Below are 14,317 nucleotides of genomic sequence, written 5' to 3' on the forward strand. Positions count from 1 at the left end.
GTAAGTGGTGTGTCTCCTGCGCTCACTGGTGGGAAAAGGAAGATTGACAGAACTCAGTAATGGAATAAGTAAGGGAGAGAAATACTTGATTATTACTATTGTAAAACTGAACTTTTTCTAAGCCAGTCTTATTATATGACTCGTTAAACCACGGACTAAAGCTGACGGTGGGGCCAACTTGGATTCTATCCCATGGAAACTCAAGAATAATGCTTTTAAAATCTTATCTAAGTATTGCCCCATACCTTTCTTTGCTGTGGGCCTGATGACTGCGTAAGCTTGTACTGAGAACATCGATAGGGTTTCACTGTGGCGTGTGGACGGCTGATTATTCAACACGATATGGGACGATACAGATTCGTAGGCTATGCCGGAATGTGCATCATCACGATATTTTTCTGTGCTCTGTAGGTGATCTCCACAGAGCAGTCTTATTTTCCTACTTACTTGACCTGTCGAGGACTGTCACAGACGGGAGTGATTTAGGAAATGTATTCTGGCCGGTGGGGGGCAGTGTCGCATAGCGGAAAGAGCTCAGATTGTGTCATCTGAGAACAGTGTACGATCCCTGGAGAAGTGACTGTCCCTTGATCCCAGGGTTCCCAGCCCTGAATTCGCTTTAGAATCACCTGAGTTTTCTTTCTAAAATGTAGATTTTCTTCCTCTATTCCTTCAAGATTCTGACTCAGTCAGTTTGGGATAAGGCCCTGAAAAAGGAGGGGTTTTGCTGTGGTGCTAGTTGTTTCTTAAACATCCTCAGTGATTTTGATAGCTAGATTTGGAAACTAGTGACTTAGTGTGAGTCTCGGCTTTCACAGGATGGCTATCTATGAGCGTTGAGTTTTGTACACTTTAAATCACAATAAAATATCCATTGATAGTTGGATTACTTATTGAAATAACTGTTCCGTCTCCTTTCTAAAGACTTCTTCAGTTTTTCATCAGTTTGAAGCTCGACTATACGAGAGCTTTATTTGTTTGCTTTTTTATGCATTGTGATAGCGAAGAGAAAATAATGAACTCTGTACAATAGATATACATAATACATAAATATAGGATTAGTGGCGTGATTGTTTTAGATTTTGAAGAGATGATAGAAAGTAGAAAACCCCTGTTTGAATTTTTGTTAAATGTGAGGCATAAATACCAGTTTCTAAAAATGGCAAAGAAACATAAACAGAAATTGCTTTTAATAGAAAATTCATTTATTATCGACACTGTGATAGTTTCATGTACAAATAAGTTCCGACTTCTCAGTTTTAAGAGCAATAGCTTACATTAAATACATTGTACTTTCCTTCATCTCTTTCAAGCAAAAAACAAACAAAAAATATAAAACACCAAAAACCCTTACAAGCATCAATAAGAGCAATGGTGGTTTCAAACACATATTTTCCAAATAGCCATCCAAGTTAAAAGGATTGCAGCCGTTCAATACAATCTCTATATAATAATATGTCGCATAAATATCAGTTGACCTTGAAGCTTATAACATGTTGTCATCAGTTTCAAAAACTTCATTCACAGTTTCTGTGTAACTGGAGTTACCCGGCCTTCTCAGTTCTGAGGGATTTTCTGATATGTCCACTGTTTTTTATGACAGTACTACAGAATCTCCTTCCTTCTTCTGTACCTCGGGTCTCAGCTTGCTTATGTGCCTTCAACCCGAAGCCTGGATAACTTCCGTGTTAATCCATTTTGAGTCATTTGTTCTTTTCCTGGGCCTGTGGAGTGACTCAAAAGGACCAGGTTGTTCACCCATGGAGCCATAACCGGCACATTCCTCTGTCCTTGATATAATCTTCAAATTCTCTCTAGCCAGGATCTGATCACTTTAGACTATTAGCCTGAAGTTCATTCAGAAGATTCAAGTACATATTTGATTTGAGGAATCTGGGGTAGGAGTCCTTTTCCATAAGAGTATATATAATTTTTTGGGCTTCATCAAAACACGTGGGGGTTGGTGCTTTAATCTTCTTGGCTGTAGTTTCTCGAGTGTGAAAGTCAATATTGATCTGGAAAGAAATATTCACTAATTAATACATGCTTCCAATGTATTGCATTTTATGATGTGACCGTGTTTGTTGAAACACCTTAAGACAATGGGGTTAAACCCTCATTTATATCAGTTCGACTTTCTTTAAATGCCTACTCTATACTAGCTCTATACTAGGTGTAAAGGAGGTAGAAAGAACTCTCACAAGAAATTCTTTGTTCCAAGCTGGTTCATCATATGGTTGGGAGATGCAAAAGAGGCAGACATGAAAATTTTAATTATCCATATAAGGTGATACATGCATCAGAAAACGTGATTATTTGAAATTTATATTTTGTGTGGCTGTTTTTTGCTTGAGCCAAGAATACTGAACTGGAAGGTGGGTATACTACTAACTGGAAATATTTCAGCTGCTGTAACTGTATGTATTACACTGATCTGTGTTTTCTCCTCAGGTGAAATGAGCTGACTCATTAAGGACATTCTGACATGCAATTCCGGCTAACACCACTGCTACTCCTTACCTCATCTCTGTCAGGTTAGCTAGTTTTGCAAAATTGATCTTTTCATTCTACTGCCTCCAGATATAGAAAATTAGATTATTATTGCACTGAACTATTGAACATACCTTAATATTTAGCAGCGAAATTATGATACTTAAGATCTAATCTTGCTATGTCTGCGGAATGCTATTTCGGCATCTAAGTTCCTTTACACATAAACTGATGGTAATGAAGATAATACTCACTTGTTTAGCAGCATCTGAGTGCACAAAGGCTTTATATATTTTCTCTGCTTTGCAATGCAAAAGATGAGACTCCGTTTTTTTATAGTCTTCACAAGCCAACCAGAACTCAAGGTTCTCCTCACTGAACTCAGACTTTAGGAAATTTCCAAAGACATCTTGACCAACTAAAAGGAAAGGGTGAGGGGTGACATAATTAAATTAATTGAGCCAATAAATGGATACCTTAAAGAAGAAATTTGCAAGAAAATCACTACTGTGTTGTCTAGGCTCAAAGGTAAGAAAGGACTAACTCTAATAACTGTGTCATAATTCATAAAGATAGGAAGACCTCAGAGATTCCTTCACTGATAGTTTATCTCAGACCGGATGAACCTGTCTGTCCACAGTCCCACAGCTGCTTAGTGAGGACTACTGCACTTTGCTTCCATCTGCTAATTAAGTTAAAATTCTGCTCTTGTGATCACAAAGCAATCTCTTTTCTTATAAATACCAACTCTTAGCCAGACTGTAGAGTATTTTAGGGAAGCAAACATTGATGAAGGTCATTAACATCATGTTCATTATGTTAACAAATATAATTCCCCCATCCAACGCACATTAGCCAGAAAAATGTGCTGATGTCCTGATTCTATTTGATGGTACTGAGGTTTTTAAACGGGCCACTTCTATACCCTTTATTTGTTTGGCTGGATTGTAAACTAAGTCAGATGATAAGAGGGATGAACCATATCGAACTACTTGACCCACCCCCAGCAAGGATTCTTAACAGTGTTTGTGGGGAGAAGGAGATTAAGTTCATCCTTTAGATAGAGACCACACTGCTCATCCAGACCTGAGCAAGGTCCTACTCCAAGAGACTTGCAATGCCCATGATGAGGGAAAGGCAAGCTGATTCCATTCTTTTCCTTCTCTGATCAGAAACTCCCCACAAGACTCTGCTTAAAGACTCTTTTTATCATATCTATGTTATCATGTATCATGTTATATAAAATGCAATTATATATTGCATTTCTCAACTTCCTTCTTCCTTTTTTTAAAAATACTTGGTACTTCTGAAACGCCTGCCACATAGAAGTAAGCTAAATGAGTAAATGAATGAATGAATGGTAAAATAGTGAATTGACGGGATGAGTCTTCCTTCTTACAACCACCAGCTACAGAAACACTTTCTACAGGTAGCTTTCAGAATGGCAGCTCACATGTCGAGCTGTTTTGTTTACTTTTAAAAACTAAACCTGAAACTTGAGAACCCCAGTATAATTTTAAATTTTGCTCCTATAATGATCCATGGAAATACCTAATTGTCTCAACAAATTTGTCTGAAGGACAGCGACAGAACTGAGGGCTAGATCAACCTTACACTACAATGAGGCATAATATGCTGAAGCTCTTAGTGACTACAGGAAAACTGAAATACAACTTTTCACATGCTCTTCCTTCCAGAATGCTATATTTTAATGAAGTCATTCAATCTCTTACTGTATTGAGCTAAACCCAAAACCATCTCATAGTTAATAATACTTACTTTGGTTTGCAAGTAGTTTTTCCAGAGATTGAGACCATTGCATTACTTCATTAACAGAGAGTCTGTCAGGGACAAAATTACACAAATTAGTAAACTATTTGTGTGTGTGTGTGTGTGTGTGTGATCACACATGAAATCAGAATGGCTGCTCTATTTTGGTAACTCCATGAATGAAGATTCTAGTTCTATATATTTTATTAAAAGTTATCTACAAGAAAACAAAACTTCCTTTAGAATTACTACAGTTATGGGGCGCCTGGGTGGCTCAGTGGGTTAAAGCCTCTGCCTTCAGCTCGGGTCATGATCTCAGGGTCCTGGGATCCAGCCCCGCATTGGGCTCTCTGCTCAGCAGGGAGCCTGCTTCCTGCCTGCCTCTCTGCCTACTTGTGATCTGTCTCTGTCAGATAAATAAATAAAATCTTAAAAAAATAAAAGAAGTACTACAGTTATGAAAATATCTGCCAATAAAATGTGAAGAAATCTACATCTTCTCTAACAGTGTAGCAAATAGCAGGTTATCCACACCCATGCTTGTACTTAATTTACACTGGTAGTAATATAGTCTACTCTCATGTGGTTTGTTACTTAAGAGAAACAAGGTCCAATATGCACAGTATTAATCACTTGCTCCAATAGAGAGATAATGCATAAGCTTTTTAAAAAATGATAGTTTGGCATATAAGTATACATACATGTGTTTGGATTTAGAAGGTTTAATTCCAGATTCCAGGTGTGGGATCATAGATCTCAGGTACGCTTTCACGTCCATCCCACTACAAAAGATACAAACATGAATATTTGCATTTCTTCACTTGAATACATTTTATTTGTACAAGGAACATGAAATAAACTTCTCCAAGGAACAAGGCAATAATAAAAATAGCTGCTACAACAGTTTTCTATATTAAGATGGAATTAATTCTTATAAGCCAAAGTCTGTAAAAATTTCCACATTATTTAATGCCCTATCATGATTAATTTTTTAAATCAACTGAATATACTAATATATATTTACATATGCAACAGCTAATCTCTCTGATTGAATTAACTAAATGCTCATATTTTCTTCTATTCATTCTCTATCCGTCTGCCACTAAAAATAATCTAAGTCAAAATTCACAAAGTGAGACACAGAATGAACTTACAAAGTCTTTGGCCTCTTCTTATGTGTTTTATCATCTAGAAGTGAATGGTCAGTTTCTTTCAATTCCTTTGCATTAGTAGAGAAGAACATTCCTGGCATATTGTCTAGCCTTGGCGTGGAGATGGTTGCTGCTCGCATAGTCCTCACTCGGCAAATATCTGCTCGTCAACGTCTCTGCTGCTTTATATAGTAAAGGCAAACCAGCTCTTGCTGTTCAAATGAGTCTGTTTATCAAGTGATGTTACCACAGACACTGGAAGTTCCCTCTTTCTTGGTGTGTTATGACGTGGATCTTGAAAAAAAAAAGAAGCACACAGTGATGTCTTGTGGTTGAAACTCAACCAAATGAGAATAGGTCACTTGATTAAAAAGAAAGAAAGAAAATTAAGCATACCGAGGCACACACACATATACCACAGGTCTAATGTAGTAGCAGCGTCAGTCTTGGGTTGGAGGGGATCCCTGTTTCTTCATGAAGATTGCACATTTCAGTAAAATATCTCATTTAGGGTATTTATCGTATCACACAGAAACTCAATATTAGAGATGTATCCCCCCAATGTTTCGAAGAGTCCTTGATTATAACATTCATTATTTGTTTATTGATTTATTTAAAGATTTTATTTGGGAGAGAGAGAGAGAGAGCAGGAGCAGGAGGACGGGTAGAGGGAAAGGAAAAAACAGACTCCCTCCTGAGCAGAGAGCATGCCCAGGACCCTGGAATCAGGACCTGAGCCAAAGGCAGACGCTTAACCAGCGCCACGCAGGCGCCCCGATCACAATATTTTAAATAATTTTTTTTTATTCTTTCAGAAAGTAGTGTGAAGTAAACAAATACTTTGTTTGGTTATTTGTGTATGTATCTGATAGGGAGGAGAGTAATGAGACGTTATCTTAACTTTTCCCCACTCCACCTCCCATTTCCTACTTCCATGGTGTGAAATTTCCATGTTCTTTTTTTCCAAGGTGTGTGCTAGACCTTCTCCTGGTGATACACAAAATAACTTTAAGGGACTCATGAATATTAGTATTTACTAAGAATATAATTAATATAGCAAATTGTGATTTTTTTGGTATATTACTGCTTAAGATAAGAATAAAGGAAAATTAAACAAAACTATAAATATATGAAAGTAGATTTAACACAATAATATGATATAATATGTAAACATAATGATAGTAAAGAATCACACAGTGTCAAAAGAAAACTGCTCAAGGTAAAATGAGAGTATATGTGGATAGGCCGATAATGTGTACTTGTTAGGTGATGGTCTTCCGAATTTTGGCAGTATCTCTGGAGAGAGCCAATATAGCTTTAATTAAGATGATGGATTTAGGGGGGGGCCTGGGTGGCTCAGTCTTTAAGTGTCTGCCTTTGGCTCAGATCATGATCCCAGAGTTCTGGGATCCAACCCCATACAGGGCTCCCTGCTCAGCGGGGAGCCTGCTCCTCCCTCTGTAGCTCCCCCATGCTTGTGTTCCCATTCTCACTATCTCTCTCTGTCATAAATAAATAAAATATTTCTAAAAACTAAGGATTTATAAAACCACAATGAGATACCACCTCACACCAGTCAAAATGCTAAAATTAACAAGTCAGGAAATTACAGACACTGGTGAGACTGTGGAGAAAGGGGAACCCTCCTACACTGTTGGTGGGAATGCAAGCTGGTGCAGCCACTCTGGAAAACAGCATGGAGGTTCCTCAAAAAGTTAAAAATAGAGCTACCTTATGACCCAGCAATTTCACTACTGGGTATTTACCCCAAAGATACAAATGTAGTGATCTGAAGGGGTACCTGCACTATAGCAGCAATCTTCACAATAGCCAAACTATGGAAGGAACCCAGATCTCCATCAACAGATGAATGGATAAAAAAGATGCGGTATACATATATATATATATACATATATATACACACACACGTACAACACAATGGAATAATGTTCAGTCATCAAAAAAAAAAAAAGAAATCTTGCCATTTGCAATGACATGGATGGAACTAGAGGTATTATACTAAGCAAAATCAGAGAAAGACAATTATCATATGATCTCACATATGTGGAATTTAAGAAGCAAAACAGAGGATCCCAAGAGAAGAGAGAAAAAAAAAAGCAAGATGAAATTAGAAAGGGAGACAAAGCATAAGAGACTCTTAGTCATAGGGAAAAAATGGTTGTTGGAGGGGAGGGAAGTGGGGGATAGGGTAGCTGGGTGAGGGACATTAAGGCAGGCACATGATGTGATGAGCACTGGGTATTATCTAAGACTGATGAGTCACTGACCTCTACCTCTGAAACCAATAATACATTATATGTTAATTAATTGAATTTAAATAAAGAAAGAATTAAAAGTTGACTGAAATAAAAAAAAAAAGGATTAAGGATTTAATGAAAAACAAACAAAAAACACCCCCCAAACAAACCTTAAATCCAGTTAATTAGGTGACTCCTCACTGATGAAGGTAGAAGGGTTAGGGCAATGTAAGCTTTTATAGCATTTATCTATAGAGTGTTCAGTTTAACATAGACCCTCTTTGGTTTTTGTCCCTGAAAAGGCAAAAACAAATTTTATACAGAGAGGCTTCTCATGGTATTATGTAAAGTTGACAAGAAGAAGAGAGTATTACTTTTCCTATCTTGATTCTATTGTCAAGATAAGAAAATAATTGAAGAAATTAGATTTATAATATTTAAAGATTCACTTACTACACATTCACAAATATGTATATTACACTGTATGCGCCAGCATCATTTGACGTTTGAAAGATAATGTGATGCATCTCTAGTGAGATGGGCGAGCCACTTTGAAAGTGACCCAAACAAAATTGATGGGGCTTAAAACCTGATGACAAAAGGGTCTTTGTTTGTATATTACTTGTGGTTTTGTCTATATTTAGTGTTCTGTTAAAATCTCCAATATCGTTCATGTTGGTTTATCTGGTAGCCTCTCGTTTCTCCAGATTATTGTACATTATGTTAGAAGAACATAATTTAACATTTATTTTTAATGGCCTGCTATTATTGTGATCCAAATATGCTGACAATGTGCAGAGTATGTTTCTGCAACAGTAGTTCCTTTGGATGTGAATTAACAATATCAGGACAGCAGCAGCAACAGTAGAAGCAGCAAAGATTACCGGGCCATGTAAATTTGAGAAATTAAGGTTAAGTAAGATTCTTAAATTGGTTAAGGCAGATCTTCTGAAGGCTTTTAATATGTTAACACACATCTGTCAATCTCTAAAAGGAGGATAGAATATGAAACAATTTCCTAACATTTTTTGAGAACTAAACCCTCATTACATAGGGAATATAGTCTGCAGAAATAATATTCTGGAAAGATTAGGAAACCCTGATCTGAGATAGCAGTAAATATTCACCTCATCTATTAATAATTCTTTTACATTTCTCATTATTTGTTACTTCTAAATACTGACTTTCAAGTTAAGCTTTTGCAAGCAAGTCCTTGCATGCTTCCAAGCCCAAATAGGGAACTGAACTCCTGATAGAGGGGGTTCTACTGAAATTCCTATGTCACAATTGACGATGAAGCCAACTTCACAGCACAATAATGTAGCTGCTCTCCCAAAGGCTGTTTTCTAGCACATGCAAAGCATGCATGTTCCAGAGCTAGGCAAATTTGGTGGGGCTGGATCATCAAGGACTGATGAGTCCAGGGCAAGTCATTGAACATTCTCTAAGAACCTTACAGTGTCACTGTTGGGCTGCCCTGTGAAATTCATTAAGAAAGGACAAATGATGGTGCGCCTGGGTGGCTCAGTTATTACGCATCTGCCTTCAGCTCAGATCATGATCCCAGGGTCTTGGAATTGTGCCCCCACATCGGGCTCTCTGCTCCGCGGGAAGCCTGCTTCTCTCTCTCCCACTCCCCCTGCTTGTGTTCCCTCTCTCTCTGTGTCTTTTTCTGTCAAATAAGTAAATAAAATCTTTAAAAAAAAAAAAAGACAAATGATAAAATAGGAACTTCACTGAATATAACACTTTGGTTGAAACCATAGAGGGTTTGATAAAAGCCAACAGACGAAACAGTGGCTCTCAGAAACACAGTCTTGTTTGCATATTTCCTCTGTGAAATTGTGCATAAGTAATTAAGTTGGAGTCCTAAGAAAAGGAGTATTTCGTGTGCTCTTAGTGTTATTTAAAAAAAAAAAAATCAATAGACTAGTTTTAGAGCCATTTAGGTTTACAGGAAAACTGAGAGGAAAGTACAGAGCGTTCCCACATACTCTCTCCAGCTCGCCGCAGCCTTCCCCACCATGAACATCCCGCATCACTGTGGTATATTTGCTGATGAACCTACATTGACACATCATCATCACCCAAAGTCCTTAGTTTACATTATGGTTTCCTCTGAAGGTGTACATTCTATGGGTTTTGACAAATGTAGAATGACACATATCCACCATCATAGAATCACACAGAACAGTTTTCCTGCCTTAAAAATCCCAGTGTTATATTTTAAAATGTCTATGAGATTGGCTCATTAAAACATTTCTGGTTATGGCTATTAATCTTGATGGGGGAAAATTTTAATTTTTGCTGAGTTGATTTTGTATTCTGGTTGCAGTCACTCCAGCCACCTGAATCCTAGTAGGAAATGGTTTGCTATATGGCTTTTTCAAACTTGACATCGATTAAACTGATTTTGAACCTTTATAATATTGCTGAAATTTTGTTGTGGACATTAGGAATTATGGGGAAAAGGGCATGATGAGTATGAGATTGTATCTTAAAAATAAAAATGTATCTACATCATTAAAGTCAGTGACATGAACAGAAATTTTGATTCATTAAAACAAAATGTCTTGAGGGGCCTCTGGATGGCCCAGTGGGTGAAGCCTCCGACTCTTAATTTTGGCTCAGGTCATGATCTCAGGGACAGAGGATTGAGCCCTGCTTGGTGGTCTGTGCTGAACCTGGAGCTTGTGTAAAACAAATTTCTCTCTCTCTCCCTCTGCCCCTTCTATCCTCTCTTCCCCTCCCCTGTAAGCACTCTCTCCCTTAAAATTAATAAACAAACAAACAAACAAATAAATAAGTTTCGTTAAAAAAAAGTCAGGATTTCACAAACTTTAATAGCAGTCCTACAATGTATCAGATACAGGTACTGCAAATAGAAAGATGAATGAATCTCTGTTCTTAGGGGCTTACAGTGCAGTAGGGCAAACATATATTTAAGCAAGTAGTCAAAGTGAAAAGTGCCATCACAGAGGCATGTGTAAGAGGAGTGATTAACTCTGGATGTGTGGGACAGAAAAAAATGCTGTTGACTTTTATTGCAAAATCACCACGTATCTTTTTTTCTGCCTGTTTCTGTATTCCAGATCAACACCCCTTTGGAACGTACAAAAGTCTGGAATAGAGAAACTGGTCTTCAGCAAGTAGATACCTCTTACGTGTACACAGATCATGGAAGAATGGATCCTCTATGTAAACACAAGGTTCAGCAGAATTTAAAAGTGACTCTGAAAGACCATTGAATTAGCATAATCATTCAACAGTTACAGAATTAAGACAAAGGCTCACTGCTTTTTGGGTTCTTGCAAACTCCGGGTTTATAGGTAGAGCTACCAATAGTATTTCAGCTACATTTCATGGAGTTTATTTGAAAAGCTTCAACAAAGGTAAATTTGGAAGGATTTTTCTCTATGTCTAGGTAGAGGGAAAGAATTAAACAATTTAGACTTGCTTATTTTGTTTTCTAAATGAAGAAATCACCTGGTAAGTTCTAGTAAGAGTAGATATTTGCAACTTCGTAAAATTCAGTGATCTCAGAAAATGCAAACTGAGCAAGATAAGAATCTAGTTTCTTTTTCTTGTTCTGTTCTAATCTACTTATAGTCAACACCAAACAGCTCTTTTCTATAATTTAAGTGATTATAAGAAAATCGTATGTGATCCCTTTAGTGAGCTGGAGGCTCATGTGATTCTATAAACTTCAATCACCTTAGATCTCATCTTGCCAATAAAGTTCTCACTAATAGGCCCATTTTTCTTTCATTTTTGAACACACTAAAGAAATCTTTGATTAATATTATCTCTGATATACTTCCTTCACACTGGACTCGTTTCATTTACTATCACCCTATAATTTATAATCATTTCAACAAGGGAGAGTAGTCATGTCAGACTCTATTTGACTATGCTTTGCAAACATAATTTGCAAGTACTGAACCACGTGTCTTGTTCCCAGGTTGAAATAAATGGAAAACTAAATGCTGTAACAACATTAATGTGTAATTTGCAGTTGGACTGGAATGATATGTTCCATAACACAGGACATAAATGCAAAAGCAGAGATACTCAAAGGTCAACTAGGAGAGGCAATTTGTAAAAAAAATAAAGTATTTTTTAATTATTAGGGAACAACTTCAATAAATGGTTGTGTTAATTTCTCAGATTTCTTATAACGCCATCTCAGTGTTTTGCACATGAAAGTAGTTAACAACAGTGACTTATTTGCTTTGTGTTTCTTCATTAATTATGCAATTTTCCCAGAAAAATTTATCAACTTTGCCTGACATGCTTTGTTCTTTCCAAAGCTATGGCACTTACTTCTCATGACTTCATGTCTTCTCTAATTTGCTTTTGTGTAGTTTTACATGTATTGATGTCAATACGTGCTGGACATTTATTTTATAATAAATGTCATATTCAAAATAAGTCATGCTCTTCCTCCCTGAGTAAGCGTTTTGAAGTCAAGAGATAGTGGCTACTCTTAGCATAGTTCTACTCTTTCTGTGGGTACATGTGGTCTGTGAAGTTCTACTCTTCCTGTGTCTGCCCTGTCCTTTTCAAATAGACTTGATTTATTAATGTCTTTTTTAAAATTCTTAATTAAATGAAGAGCTTTGAGCCCACTGAAACCTAATGATCTGCCAATCTTGCTGCATTTCAAGAGGTTTGTGGGTTTAATACCAGGCTGTGACCTTGGCCTGTTCTTGTGACTTTGATCAAATCAGCTAACTTCTTGTCAGTTTCCTCTGTATGGAAGTCAAAGGTGATCATTAAGCAGCTTGCAGCATTGGCAGTGCTGTGGGGACATTTTTGTTCCTTTTGAGATTCTATAGTGATCAAAAACTTAGACTCAGAAAATAAGGATTTAGATAGAATTTGTGGCAGGAGTATGTTTGCCATTTTGATTTTATGTTAAAACCCTCTGTTTAGACTTCTTCCTAAAAGTCCGTGAATTTGGCCACCCAAGGTTTTAGTTCCAGAGCTCCTCTTGACATTACAGCTCTGCCTGGACTGGGCCAGTCTTCCAGACTGTTTCTTTTTCTATCAATATTTGTTTGGGGGCACCTGGCTGGCTTGGTCAGTGGAGCATGAGATTCTTGATCTAGGGGCTGTAGGTTTGAACCCCATGTTGGGTATACAGATTACTTAAAAAAAAAAAATCTAAAAAAAAATTGTCACAAAACTCCTTTTCTCTTAATTAAGGCATTTTTGGAAACTAATATGTTAAACAAATATACAAATGTATGTTTAGATGTTAATAATGTGGAAAATCAAAAACTATTTCTGCCAACCGTAATCTGATTTTCTTGGCATCTGCTTTTTACTGATACTCGTAGCTGGAAATATTTATCACTTCCAACTGCAGCCTTAACACAGCTCCAGTTTCTGTGCCAATGCATAATGAAGCTAGACAGAGTTAAGTTATTTCAGTTTGAATTTAAACTGGTGAAAAGTTTCTGTTCTGGAATCCATTTTTAAGATAGGATTTTCATGGTTACAGATGTCAGCACCTTGTTTTGAGTATTAAGTTAGCTTAGACAAACAGTAAGCAACTAGAAGTATCGTGGGAGTACTTTAAGTAATAATAGCCTGGGAGAGCTACAAACCAGGGAAACATGGCTGTCATCAACTATGAAACTTATATTCCATAGTTCCAAAGGTAGCAGATTTCTAAAACTTTTTCTTCTAGCTTCTTATCTCTGTTTTCTTCTTCTCTGTGCCTTGCTTTGTCTTTACTTGGGTTTGTAGAAACAGAAAACCAAGGCAATATATTTGGTGGAAACTAAAATTTAGAACAAGTTCATAGTCTTTTTCTATCTTTTGTCTCAGATCACATGGAAGAGCAGGAGATATAAACTTATGAAGTGCTATAATATGCTTCTGTTAATTTTTTTGTAAAAATCAGGTAACTTTTTTTTGTAAAAAATTTTTTTACTGTAAAAAATTTTGTAAAAAATTTTTTTTTGTAAAAAGTCAGGTAACTTTTAGTTTGAGAAATTTTTGTCTTCTCTGTTTTGTCATTGTGAGGCTTTAAGTTTTATTTCATTTGGATTTGGTCTCTTGCTTTGGCTTTTTCCTCTTGTTTCCTCTGTTCTGACCAGGTTCTTAGCTGAGACAGTAAGATCTTAACACACCAAAACCAGCACAGAAATAGTAAAAGCAGCCTGGTTTGTGTGGGAGTTTGTTCCATTTTTCTAGCCTGGGGTTCCTTTTTTTTAATATGTATACATTTTGTTTAAGCAAGGTTGAGATATGTTTGCCTTCCCCATATGAAAGGGTGAATGAGCAATGCAAAAAAAAAAAAAAAAAAAAGTGAAGTGATTAGCAGTGTTTGGACTCGATGATAGCAGGAGATTGAATATATGCAAGAAAGTGGGAAGATCAGAACGGGATAAGGAAAGGAAACGTCACAGTGGGACTGGCAGTGTGCATGACCATCTCCGAAACTGATCCGTCTCTCTCCTGACTTCTCTGTTCCCTACACAACAGCAACTGATTCCCGAGAAAACTGAAACCTGTTTAGAATATGGTACTTGCATCATGACTTATATGATCCTATTCAATCCTGAGAATCACATTTTTTTTTTTTTTTTTTTTTGAATCACATCTTTTACAAGTTCCTTGGGGTTGCCTGACTGGCTC

General features: G+C 36.9%; 1 protein-coding gene and 1 long non-coding RNA gene across 2 annotated transcripts in view; one reads left to right on the forward strand and one right to left on the reverse strand.

The window, feature by feature from the left end:
• Positions 1 to 2,738, forward strand: part of LOC132025694 (uncharacterized) — a 71,211-nt gene extending 68,473 nt beyond the window's left edge. The window contains exon 4 of the long non-coding RNA XR_009406668.1: positions 2,452 to 2,738. This is a non-coding gene — a long non-coding RNA (uncharacterized LOC132025694). The remainder of the gene's footprint in view (positions 1 to 2,451) is intronic.
• On the reverse strand, positions 1,174 to 5,607 carry RGS1 (regulator of G protein signaling 1). The gene is made up of 5 exons (XM_059413321.1): positions 5,415 to 5,607; positions 4,962 to 5,042; positions 4,270 to 4,331; positions 2,745 to 2,908; positions 1,174 to 2,015 (listed from the first exon to the last, which is right to left on the reverse strand). The coding sequence occupies exons 1-5, from the start codon at positions 5,549 to 5,551 to the stop codon at positions 1,830 to 1,832; spliced, it is 630 nt and encodes a 209-aa protein (XP_059269304.1). The 5' UTR covers positions 5,552 to 5,607; the 3' UTR covers positions 1,174 to 1,829.
• Positions 5,608 to 14,317: the final 8,710 nt, after the last annotated feature.

The sequence above is a fragment of the Mustela nigripes genome, chromosome 10 (genome assembly GCF_022355385.1).
Source record: "Mustela nigripes isolate SB6536 chromosome 10, MUSNIG.SB6536, whole genome shotgun sequence".
Taxonomy (NCBI): domain Eukaryota; kingdom Metazoa; phylum Chordata; class Mammalia; order Carnivora; family Mustelidae; genus Mustela; species Mustela nigripes.